Source organism: Actinia tenebrosa, unplaced genomic scaffold (assembly GCF_029948245.1).
Source record: "Actinia tenebrosa isolate PJP-AT-01 unplaced genomic scaffold, QUT_ActTen_1.0 PGA_scaffold15__27_contigs__length_11533743, whole genome shotgun sequence".
NCBI lineage: Eukaryota > Metazoa > Cnidaria > Anthozoa > Actiniaria > Actiniidae > Actinia > Actinia tenebrosa.
In genome coordinates this window covers 1,304,417-1,317,139 of record NW_028292575.1, presented here as the reverse complement: position 1 = coordinate 1,317,139, position 12,723 = coordinate 1,304,417, and the positions used below count along the sequence as shown (strand labels likewise).

Sequence of the window (12,723 nt, the reverse complement as noted above, 5' to 3'; positions counted from 1 at the left end):
GTAAGTAAACAAGTAGGTTTATTTTTAAAAGTACTTAAAAATTTTAAGACATGCTACCCAAATAATCATATTCGCGGCCACTGCATGATATGCCTTTCTTCCTATTTTAGTTTTCCTTTATTTTTTCCACCTTTCTCAAAAAAAATCTTAGAAATCGGACAGAAGAACAGTTGGCCGGCATCTCATAGGTATTTTATTGGCCTGTCCGCATTATCACTCTGTCCCTCCATTTTCAATTTTTACATGCAGTCTCAGCTGTCTTAAATATTTTCAAAACTTCTACACAAATGGCTGATATCTATTGTCCTTCTCGTGATCTGCCTTGCACAGTTCATTATAAATATACACAAGTTCACCCTAATTCAGTATATATACACAAATATGCAATACTTAAGAATATAATTAAAGTTAAAGAATGCTGTCCATTTTTTACAATCTTGCAAATACGGTATTCTTTCTTATCTTGTCTTCACGAGCTCTTTCTTTTTACTAGATTCTGCTCACTGTTTCGGCCCTTACTGTTGTCATGTTAGGTCAGATACCTGATCTGATCGCATTTTCGTACTGATTTGCGTGAGTAGTCCAGAATTCTCCTGTGTAACACCAATGCCATACAATACACCTGTACGTTGCTGATCATTGATGCCTAGGTTATGGTACGTCAGTTGCTGATGCGGCATTGTCGCATTTTTTTAGATGCTTTATGCTTAAGGAACTAACTGATCTGTGCATATGTCTATCAGTCATTTTCCTCGATAACAAAAATGTCAGCCATGACATCTTTAAGGTGCTTTCCAATGATTCCTAAGTTATGGTACATCAGTTGCTCTGTGGTCGCATTTCTTAGATGCTTTATGCTTAAGGAACTCACTGATCTGTGCACGTGTCTATCAGTCATGCATTTTCCTGGATAACATCAATGAGATTCATGTACGTATTGACATCTGTATGTTGCTATCCATTGATGCTTAAATCATGGTACACCTTTGTTATATGGTTGCATTTCCTAGCTACTTGCTCTAATCAATGACGTCAATTCTTTCTAAATGCTGAGTTGCACAACTAGTCACTGATCAGTTTTCAGCCATGGACCTCTGTTCCGTAATTGCATCAATTATGCTCCTAGCTGCTGTATGACCATTAACTTTTATACCCTTGTTCTTGAGCGTACTCAATTAATCATGTTATGTAAAGATTTCTGGATGTTTCATGGAAAGTTTTAACTAAGTTATAAAAGGAGCGATTACAAGGAGCAATTTTCAAAAAAGATTTCAATTTTTCAAGTCCAAACAAGATCATTTATTTTGAAGACTTTTCTTCAGTCTCTTCCTCGTCTTCTTCGTAAATGATCTCCTCACATACCGACGAAGATCGAGACTTGGTGCTGACAATGGATTCACTCGAGCAAGATCTTGATTTTGAAAGCAGAAACTTGCTGAGACTATAATGCCCACCATCAATACCTCTAAAAGAATCTCTGATGTTTCCAAGAGACTTTGCCCTTTTTTTCTTTTTTGGCACGTCGATATGCGTTACTGTGAAGCTACCATGGTCCTGCTTTGAAGTCCGGTCAGCCTCGTCAAAGGAATTGCTTCGTGGTCGACCAAGATCTGGAAAAACAGACATTCTGATGCAATATAGATCCCAACTGCCCAAAAAGCCAAGTGTGAGCTTTCTAAAATCTTTCAATTTATCTTTACAGGAACAATTCTGCTATAGTGCCTATTTAGTTTTGCTTAAAACCTCAAAAAAGAGCATTGTTTTCAGTCTTGTGGCAGAGTTGTTTACCATTCACAGCAAAATCAGTTTTTTAATGCGCAATCCTGAAGTCTATTACTATAGGTTGTTTGTACGCCTAATGGTCTTTGATAAAGTATCCTCTTGGGGGTTAGAAGTATGATAAGTAATTGACTACTATTTGATAATTATTTACACAATCCGTTGACATTTCCCGCTCATAGAGCTAGCAGCCTAGTTTTAATTAAGTTCTAGCATAAAATACCTTTCTTTGTACTTCAAAACGAGTGATGTTTCTGGCAAACATGAAAATTTTCTGGACCAATATTTATTTGGTAGTCACGTTTATTACCTTCTTGTATTTCACGTGACTGCAAGACCATGAGTAGTGATTACAGTTACACGATGTCTTAGGGTTATTCCCTATGCTGGATACTAAAATCAGCAAACTCTCATTTAAAAACACATTATTTAATGTATTATCAGTATAACAGTACCCATGTTACATTAGCTTACACTAGCTGGCATATCTAATTAGAATTTCAAACACTTTTTAATGTAGAAGGGGATTAGGGATGGCTTCGTATACGCACTATGTGGTATGTTGTTTGTACAAATGAATACCAGTCAGCTTGGACAAAAGACCCCTTGATTCATTAACAAGTTTAATACCTGTTTATTCCTGTTTAAACGAAAGTCAAAGGTGACATTTGTCATTGCGTTCACATGAGAACTTTACTACAGAGGTTTTGATAAAGCTGTGCTTTTTTAACTTTACCGCTACAAAGTTTTTGATAAAACCGTGTTTTTTTTTTAAAGTGCTTGCAAAAGTTGTGCATGGGCATTTTGACTAAATCACTGTTACTTCTAGGAGCTTAGGATTGAAGTGCAAATGATTAAGGATAACCCTTTTGTCTTTGCTCCTTTTAATAGAGTAGATACTGAGGCAATGTTTTATTGCACACGGAGAAATGTACGTGCTGATGCACCATAAATAGTGCACCATTACCTCTCCTGTACTTATAAATTGGGCATTAAATATCCATCCATCCATCCATCCATCCATCCATCCATCCATCCATCCATCCATCCATCCATCCATTTTCATTTTCTACTTTAATAGCTCAATTAGATTTACAAATCATCATCTACTTTACAAGCCGATACAAGCAACTAGCACCGATTATAACTAATAATGATTGATTGAGATGACATAGAGAGAGAAAAAAACATTAATATAATTTGAAAACATCATAGGGCAAAAAATATATAATTTCAGCTTTAATTTGTCTCATTCTTAATTTGAAATTTTGTAGTTTTATAGTGAACCAATACAGAGTTGTTCTTCCAAAGCAATGGAAAACTTGAATTAGTCATAGCTTTATATATACAGAATGGTACATAATAGATATGCGATTTAATGAAAAGAAATAGATATATATATCAAGGGATTTAAAACGCGCGCGCATGTCTTTGGATTGTGATATAAACATGTTGGGAACTTTAAAGCAAGAGATAATTGAGCTTTGGAACACGAGGCGTAGCCTGGTCTGATTTTCGAGTGCTCTCTGTCCTCTGATATAAACACGGTAGCCAGTCAGGCAATCAGTGCGCGCGTAATCTTTCAAATATTTTATAAATATATAAAAAAACATATAAATAATACAATAGAGTATTAGTTATTATCGTACTATGTCACTGATATGAGCTGCTTCAAGTTGCCTGAGAAAAACTCTAGCTTCGTCCGGTCTTTTGCCTCGGTTTCTCACAACAAACACCATACACACTCCCCACGGCAGAAATACTGTCATTTTGGAACACATAATCAACAAAGCTGTCTTTATCCACAGTCGCTAAGAGTTCATCCCAAGCGCATCCGCTGTCCATTTTCATTGAAGGCTTGGCTCGCTTTGAAATATAAAAGGTGCAGACAATTTTGTAGTTCTTGATTTCCAACGCAGAAATTCTCTCCTTAACGGCGTTTGCAAGTTGACGGCACACACTTTCACATTCCGTAGAGTCATATGTTCTTGACTGTAGTTTCTGTTTCACTTCGTGTTCCAGTATTTCGTAAATGAGTTCTCGGTCAAAGCCCATGCCTTCGGAATGAGACATCTTTGACGCAGACCTTGACATCGAAGCAGCAGGAAAATCTGCGTGTGACAGAATAGACGCACCGATGTCGTTATCGCATTTTTCTGTCTCAAACAATGATTTTCTTCTTCTGGCTCTTCCGGCCATAACTTTTGCCTGTATGACGGCACCAAAACTTAGTGTATCAGATTGGGAGTCAGTGTTTTCATTGGAATCTTTTGCTGATTCTCTTGATGATGAAGGTGCCAAGACAGGGGAGGATAAATAAGTACTTTCCATTCTAATGAAGTCCTTCGTGGATGGACTGATAACTCCGATTAGTAATATAATATCAGACTTTAAGACGACTTCTTGTGGTTGTTGGAAGGATTCGGCACTTGCACACCTTTAGGAGAAATTAGAGAATATTAACGAAATTATACCATATTTTACTAAGTTCATTAGTGACCGTGTTATTGATAGAAGCTAGTATGCTTTGTGTCAAAACTCACCTTCTTAATTTGGATGTTCTGGTATAGTTATCAAACAAGTTATCAAACAAGTTACACAAGTTATCAAACCGTGTGAAAGTCCCAAACCTTTTTCCCTTTGCCCTTCTGATAACCACGGTACCATCTAGCACATTTTCTGGCCTTGCCAAACACTCTTGTGTGAGTTTAATATGTTTACGCATTTTAAAAGCAAATTCTGTTGTAAAGACAACCCCATTGTTCACAATAAGCCGTCCATTTGCTTAGATCGTAGTCGCTATATCCAAACACAATAGCCCATGTATTTGTGCAATGATGCTACGGATTCACAATGCATTACATCCCATTGAAATGTACTACTTATCCGTATTAACGTTGGCATGACAACGGTCCCAGGGGACTTTGGGGTCTTCGTCAAGCAAAACGTAATTAGGGACAAATAAGCCAGGTTCTAGTGTTTAACAAAACAATCTATTTTAAAGTTCTTATAGGTCGTTATTTCAGTCTTGTTTTCCTAATAATTGACGTCATTGGTGCTGTCCAATTGTTTTATTATCACTAGATAGAGTTATATAAATGACTTTTTATAATATTTGTTTAGCTAATTAAATGACTGAGTAATGGTGCTAATTTTAAAAAGAGATAACTAGCTAAAAACTAGTGTGAGCTGCGTCGGTGTTTCTAATGAAACATTAATGATAAAAAGGTAAATTATACACCGTGAAAAGTTGAAAAAAATTACTGACGTTTAGTCCTTCGTCGGAGTAAAAGAGAAAGAGGTGCTAATTTTACATTAGTTCTTTCTTCAGGAGGGTTGGATTAGTAATAATAATAAATGGATTATATAAGTGCTTCCTATAACGTCTCAAAGAATACTGTATTTTTTTTTGTAATATTTTTGTTTTTGTTTTCTGCTTCTGCTACTGCTGTTTGTATACTATATACCGCACGGCTGCTGCTGTTTCTATACTAAATACTGCTACTGCTGCTCAGTGCTGCTGCCACTGCTATTGCTACTGCTACTGCTACTACTACTGCTACTGCTACTGCTACTACTGCTGCTGCTGTTGCTACTGCCCTGCTACTGCTACTGCTACTGCTACTGCTGCTGTTACTGCTACTACTACTGCTACTGCTGCTGCTGTTGCTGCTACTGCTACTGCTACTACTACTGCTACTACTACTGCTACTACTACTGCTACTGCTACTGCTGTTGCTGCTACTACTACTGCTACTACTACTGCTACTACTACTGCTACTACTACTGCTACTGCTACTGCTACTGCTACTGCTGTTGCTGTTGCTGCTACTGCTACTGCTACTACTACTGCTACTACTACTGCTACTACTACTACTACTGCGACTACTACTGCTACTACTACTGCTACTGTTACTGCTACTGCTACTGCTACTGCCACTGCTACTGCTACTGCTACTGCTCTGCTACTGCAACTGCTACTGCTGCTCAGTGCTGCTGCCACTGCTACTGCTACTGCTACTGGTGCTGCTACTGCTATACTGCTACTGCTACTGCTACTGCTAGTACTGCTGCTGCTGCTACTGCTGCTACTGAATTAATATCGAATAGCTAGAAATGTATTATTTCATAAAAGTCATAATTAATTGCACATTAAATTCATTTTGTCGGTTGTTTAAAAAAAAGAAATCTTTTTTCTTTATATAAACTTAAAAACGATAAATTAAACTTTCTTGCAAAAAATGACTTTCCTTTTAAGAGAACGCCTACAGTCTATGAGTCATAATTGTAATTTTCAAACTCCCACTTCTTCCTTACGCTTGTTTTTCTTTCTAAGCGACTTGAGCACGCGATACACACTTTATTACAAGCCAATCACTGCTACTTTCTACTCACCGGCACCTTTGAGACCATAACTGCATTTTTAAATTCGTATTCCTATAAATTCACTTTTTGTATACAGCTATTTCAAAAAAAAAAGGTTGAATACTAAATACTGCGTACTGAATAGTGCATTCCAAGACCAGTATGCAGTATTCAGTATTCAACCTTTTTTGAAATAGCATGTATTTGACGTTTTCTTTATGCCTTTTTGCCCGTTCTATAATATCAATATGGCGTTCAAATCAATTTTTTTCACATTCATTCTGGTTAAAACGTTTCGGGAAATTAAATGAAAAAAGGCCTTAAAAATATGGAAAGTTAACAAAAACACTTCTACGCTTAAAAACTATATAAGTTATGTTTTATAATATTTATATGGCGTTCAAATAATTGTTTTCATTTTCATTCTGGATAAAACTTTTTGGAGTTATTCGGCAAGATATGCACAATTATTATTTTTCTTGTTTTTTCTTTCTTTCTTTATTTTATTTTTTCAACCAAGTTATAAATAGCATATGGCATATATATCTAAATAATATACGATATAAACCCATAAAGTCGAGGCGTAAATTACAGGGGGTGGACGATTTTGATGATAAATGGAATTGAAATTACTGTTATAATGATTGCCGGAATGCGTAAATATTCTTCATATGAATTATATATGATATGACATATAGAATATGACATTTTCTGTTTTATACGTGAGTGATCTGCTATTTACATGTTATCAAGAATTTTTTTTAAATTTAATTTTTTTTTTTTTTTCCAATGGGTTTTTTTCTGAGTTCTCTAGCTTGCCTACGCTGCGCAACACGCTAGTATACCAATTCGATCTTAAGATAATTGTGCCCTGACATGATCAGCTCAAATCCTATTTATTTATTTATCATTTTCATTTATTTCAGGGGTGGTTTCTATTAATAAAATGTGAAAATCTTCTTTTTTTTTTACATCCATCATTTCAAATAAACTGCTTTGTAATATTAATTTTATGAGAATCATTCAAGAGAGGAAAGACAATACTACAATACTGTGAATTTATTGCTTTTATTTATATATATATATAATAATTGTTTAATGTATAGAATGTATACATTCTGTGTAATGTATAAAATGTATGTATAATGTATAATTTCTTAAAGTTATTTTGTTGCCTTTCTTTTTCTTTATTCCTCTTTTTCTTTTCAATTTCCATCCCGTCACTCCTTTCTATTTTTCATGTCGTCTTCCTTTTGTCCTTTCCTTTCCTTTCTCGCATTTCCTTTTATTCATTTCAGTCCTTTGCTTGTCTTTCATTTATTCGACTGTGATTTTTCTCTTCTCTTCTCTTTCTTCTTCTTTTCTTTTAATTTTCCATCGTGCATTCTTTGCTCATTTAGACTACAATTCCTCTTTCATTTCTATTTTGATCTATTCGTTTAAAAAAATTCTAATTACTATTCCCTTAGCTTCTTGTCTTCCTTCGATTAATGATTGTTAGTTAACGAATTTTCTCTTAAAACAATATTCTAGTTTCGATATTGCTTTATTTTGTTCACTTGGTATTTGATTGCTTTTTCAAAAACGAATATATTTTCTCTTTTGTATTAACCAGGGGAGATCGCTTCACATATATAAACACCTTCAACGATATAACAACATTTTGCCTATAAAACACACTTATAAAATTAATTAAATGTTTTGCGTACAAGATTTTAGTATCCGTTAGCTTTTTCAATTGAAAATTAACAACTGTTAAATAATTATACAAATGCAAGCTTAAACATACTCATTCATTCTGTAAATAGTATAAAATATCTCTGAAAGGTGTTCAGGGGAAAAACTGAAGTTCTAAAGCTTTAGGGTTCGAGAGATACCTTTGGCAATGCTTCAGTATGGTTTATATCCCAATTTATATCCGTTGTCTATTTTGGTGACTTTGAATCTTGAGCAGTAATCAAGAAATAAAAACGTCATCCCAGTCATAAATAATTCTATTTTCTTATTGGAATATTTATCTTATAGCAAAGAGGTTTTGGCTTAGCTTTTTCTTTCTCGTCAACAATAAATCTTAACCGCTTGATATATTTAATATCAGAGTTTCAATGAAAAAACAACTGACAAAAGGGACGCCAGACAGTCGTAGCCATGTTGAATGTATTTACTTGCAAAACATACCCGCTTATTGAAGTGCGTTGGATAAAATTAACAGTGACATTTTGAATGTAAGTCCTAGTTACTACAACTTATGTCGATAGCTCTTTATTATTTCTCTTGAAGGACAACCTAGTATTGAGCTCTTATTTATGGTATATTTAAGGCAAATTTGTAGACAAAAAGAGGATTTCTCGATGCGGAAGCGAAGAGTCTTAGATAAAAGGAAATGTCTTAATCCTGAAGAACTACTTCATCATGGCTCTAGTGCGGGCTTTAGATGATGGCTGTGAATACATCCTGGGGTTAAATTCGGGTCTAATTTCGTCCCCCGAAATCTTAATTCATAAAATAGCCCAGCGCTGAGACCAATATTCAAACGACCAAATGTTGCCTTTATTCGGTCTATTTATTCTAATTATTCCATGTGGGCTTTGAATAATTTATACTCAAATGACAAATGAAAGCTTTCTGTTGTCTTTATATAATACACAATGCGCGAATGGAAGTACAATTTTAAAGTAAAATCGCTTGATAATTCTGAATACTGGAAGCTATACAGACATGGGAAGTCGTTCTAAATTGACCTCAAAGATTATTAACCAGATATGAGCTCGGCTAAGTCACTAAATGTTCACCGTGGATACCTTCTTCATTACCCAGACGGATTGATTCTCCCTGTAGATTGAGTGATTGTGTTATTATTTAGCAGGTTTTTTAATGGGATATGAAAACCTTGGCTCCAATGATTAAATGATGCACTTCATTTCGCTAAGGTGGAACTTGTCATTTTAGTGCCGCCATAAAGTAACTCATTGCGCTTGATTTCCATGGAAGAAAAAATAACGACTAAACTAACTGTGTTCTTTTTTATCCGCTGTCATAAAGATAAATTGAAAATTTGCAACGACTAAAAACAACGACTAAACTAACTGTGTTCTTTTTTATCCGCTGTTATAAAGATAAATTGAAAATTTGCAACGACTAAAAACAACGACTAAACTGTGTTCTTTTTTATCCGCTGTTATAAAGATAAATTGAAAATTTGAATTGCGAGGTTTCTTGTTACAATGTTGTATAGTTTACAGAAATAAGAAGAAAATGTATTCATTCATATAACTTATTAAGAGAAATTCAAGCCTCTGATTTGTTAGTAATAGTGCTTTCTCGATGAATATTTCTTTCGGAAATTTTTACTTTCTTTTCTTTTCTTTATTTATCTTTAGCTCTTTTTGGGAGTTCTTTTTTCTTTCCTCTTAATTTCCTTCCTTCCTTTCTCACTCTCCCTTGTCATTTCATTTATCAAGTGTACTCGTACATTGTTCTATTTTTTTAAGTATAGAATTGTAAATCCCTTTTTATCGATGACTGATACCAAGGTGTATGTTTAGCGCAGAATTATCACGGGTCATTTCAAGACCATATATTTTTAATTCATTAATTGCTAAGTCAACCGACTTATAAATATTCAAACATATAAAACGTATTCGTAAAATACATGTTTGGTTATAAGCTTTATCATACTCCGGTCCATATGACCAAAAATCCCACGTCTGCCAGTGAACGTTTTGCTAATTATCTATCCAAGTTGAATCAAATACTAAACTATAGTGAACAATGTCTCTCTATACAAAAAGGATTTCATGTTAGCGCTTTGGTCTAATATCTTTTGCACAGCTGTCGTCATTCAGTAAACACCGCTATCCAATCAGAGTAGTTCTAAGTGCTGTCACTTCAAAGGTTTTTCTTAAATAATTTTTAATCGACGATGATCGGTTTTGAATTCTTATTCAGCTTCTATTCATCTAAATACATGTATATAATATAGGTGTATTTTACAGAGATTTGGTTGAAAACCAACCTCGACACTATTATGCAACGGGTTTGCCCGAGATCTATATTCAGTCCTTAGACAGATTCTTAATCGACGCGGAATACCGGGTTTGAACTCTTATCCAGCTTCTATTTATCTAAATAACTGTGAAACATTTAGATTTATTTTACAGGGATTTGTTTCGAGCTAATCCTGAAAACGTATGAGCAAAATGTGTGCTAAAGAGGTCTATCTTTGGTCCGTTTTTCAAATTTCATCGACTTGTGCTAATTTAATTTAATTTAACTTGAATTATTTTAGACTCTAAATTTTATCATGTTTCAAAGCAATTTAAAAGAGATCTAGGCCTAACCAAAAATTGGTTTCGGAGCAAGAAACGGTATTCCACACAGATCTATTATTGGTCCTTTTCGGCTTCACAGCTCCCACGCGCTTGCTAGTGAGTTCGGTTATCGCTTATTCTCTTGTATATTCTCAATTGCCGCTGTAATATATCCCTTAGCATTCGTTATTAGTTAATAATCTCAAAGCACTAGGCTTAGAGGTGTTATATAATGCTAGGGTGTGCCTACGAGATCCATTTTTGGCCCTTAATCGTTTCATCAAATAAAAAAAAAACCGGTTAGATAACTTTCAATGATTTGATCAGCAAGCTGGAACCAAACAAGCAGGTTGTTTCCTAATCAACGGTACCATATCGATCACACGGCAAACAAAAAGTCACTATGGTGTGCCTACGGTATCCATCTTTGGTCCTCCATCATTTCTATTTCAAGCAAAAGAAATGTCAGTTAATTTTTTTGTCATTTAATCATACAGCTGGTAGCAAACAAAACAAGTCATGTCTAATCAACAGTAACATATCGTTCAATCAGCTGAGAACATGCGTTTTAATGTCTTAACACTTAATATTTAAGGTATTTCAAATACACAGGACGTTTAATTGTGCAAGCTACTTGACCACTGTTCTAACTAGTTAATGACTTGAAGCAATTTGTTATCAACGCGGAAATTTTTTGCCGCCTTCCTGATAATTGTAGCTTAGTGCTACCCAAATCATCAGAAGTGGCTTATGCTCTTGGGAAGCTAAAAGAACGAATTGAAAAAGGACATGCGATATTTAACCAAATTTCTTTAGCACTCGCTCACGTCATAACACTACAGCTTGTATTTCAATCGTATATACACGGCTTTAGTTTTCTTAATGTTTAAAGTTTTATGTGATTAAAATGAAGTTTCCTTTTTTCTTTCTTTCTTTCTTTTTTTTTTCTTTTTCTTTTTCTTTTTTTCTTTTATTTTGTGTGGTGTTTTTTTATCTATTGTACAAATTTATTTCTTCTTGCTGTACCTTATTTCGTCGCCTTTTTTTTTTTTTTTTTTTTTTTTTTTTCCCGTAATTTATTCGTAACAGATATTCAAAGGAGATAGAAGGAGAGAGGGAGAAAGACGAGATAGAGACGAGAGATTAGAACGCTGTTTAGATGCCGGTTAATCTCTTCGTCTTCTCTGCTTTGAATTCACTCTATCAATACACCGATGTACCGGCTTAACAAAACTTCCTTTGTTCATCTGCTTTAAAGTTTAAAAACTGGTCACTCACTTCAACTTTTTTTAAGATAAAATATATCGACGTTTCCAAGTCCTTGGTTATCTAAAATGTCAATCTTAAAATATCCAAGATCTAGGACTTAAAGTTTTATCCATTCGTATTGGTTCCATCGAGTTTTACTTATCTGATGAGATGGTACCTATGCCGAGACAGATGTTTGGTAATATGTGACTCGAAAGGTCTCGCGTGGTGTTGCATGACTTGGCGTGACTTTTTTCACCTAAAATTGACCAACCATTGAGTACTAAACAGTGCAATACAATAAGTAGCCATGTGGTTTATTTATTATCTACTTTATTTACCTTCTTGATAAAAGAAAGCGCACCCTGACAAAACTTAGGGCTTGACAGCAAAACGAAAATGAAGCTTAATTTTGGACAGATTTTCTTCCAACTGCGCTCATTATTCATTGACCTTTTTATAAAAGTTCTTTGTTCAAACCCTAAATATATTTTTAAAAGGGTATTAAGAACAAACTCGTTGAAGTATTTTTCATGCTCAGCTTTGACTGAAATACTCACTGATAAAATCGCTAAAATCATTCGTCTCAGCTCTCATTATCTCCGAGACCAATTTAGCGTTTGAATTTTGAATTTTAGTGTTTTGAGAGTACCGGATGAAAACCATAAAAGCAATACAACAATAACTGAGATAGCCTCACCATCAAAAACAACACAAATGATTCTTTCCATGCAGTTGGGATTGAAAGCGTTTCAAAACCTCCTCAAACTGTCAAAATGTGATAAATTAGATTTTGTTATATACGTAATGATTCGCCAAAAATACATGTTTTCGTCAAAAAAAAAAAAACATTTGTCACGCTAACTAGGGTTTTAATATGAGATTATGTAGGATTTTCCAAAGGTCTTTAGTTTAAGAAAAATGTGATCTTCCAGACCATTTTGCTTGATATAGCTAGCGTTGTAAGATGTTTAAGAAGCACGAATATTTCATCCCCACACCTCCTATGTTCAACACCACT

The 12,723-nt window shown here is 34.5% G+C and overlaps 1 protein-coding gene across 1 annotated transcript; it reads right to left on the bottom strand.

The window, feature by feature from the left end:
* Positions 1-3,025: 3,025 nt before the first annotated feature.
* LOC116298506 (uncharacterized) lies at positions 3,026-4,639 on the bottom strand. The gene is made up of 2 exons (XM_031707006.1): positions 4,323-4,639; positions 3,026-4,216 (listed from the first exon to the last, which is right to left on the bottom strand). Exons 1-2 carry the CDS (start codon positions 4,502-4,504, stop codon positions 3,472-3,474), a joined length of 927 nt encoding a protein of 308 aa, XP_031562866.1. The 5' UTR covers positions 4,505-4,639; the 3' UTR covers positions 3,026-3,471.
* Positions 4,640-12,723: the final 8,084 nt, after the last annotated feature.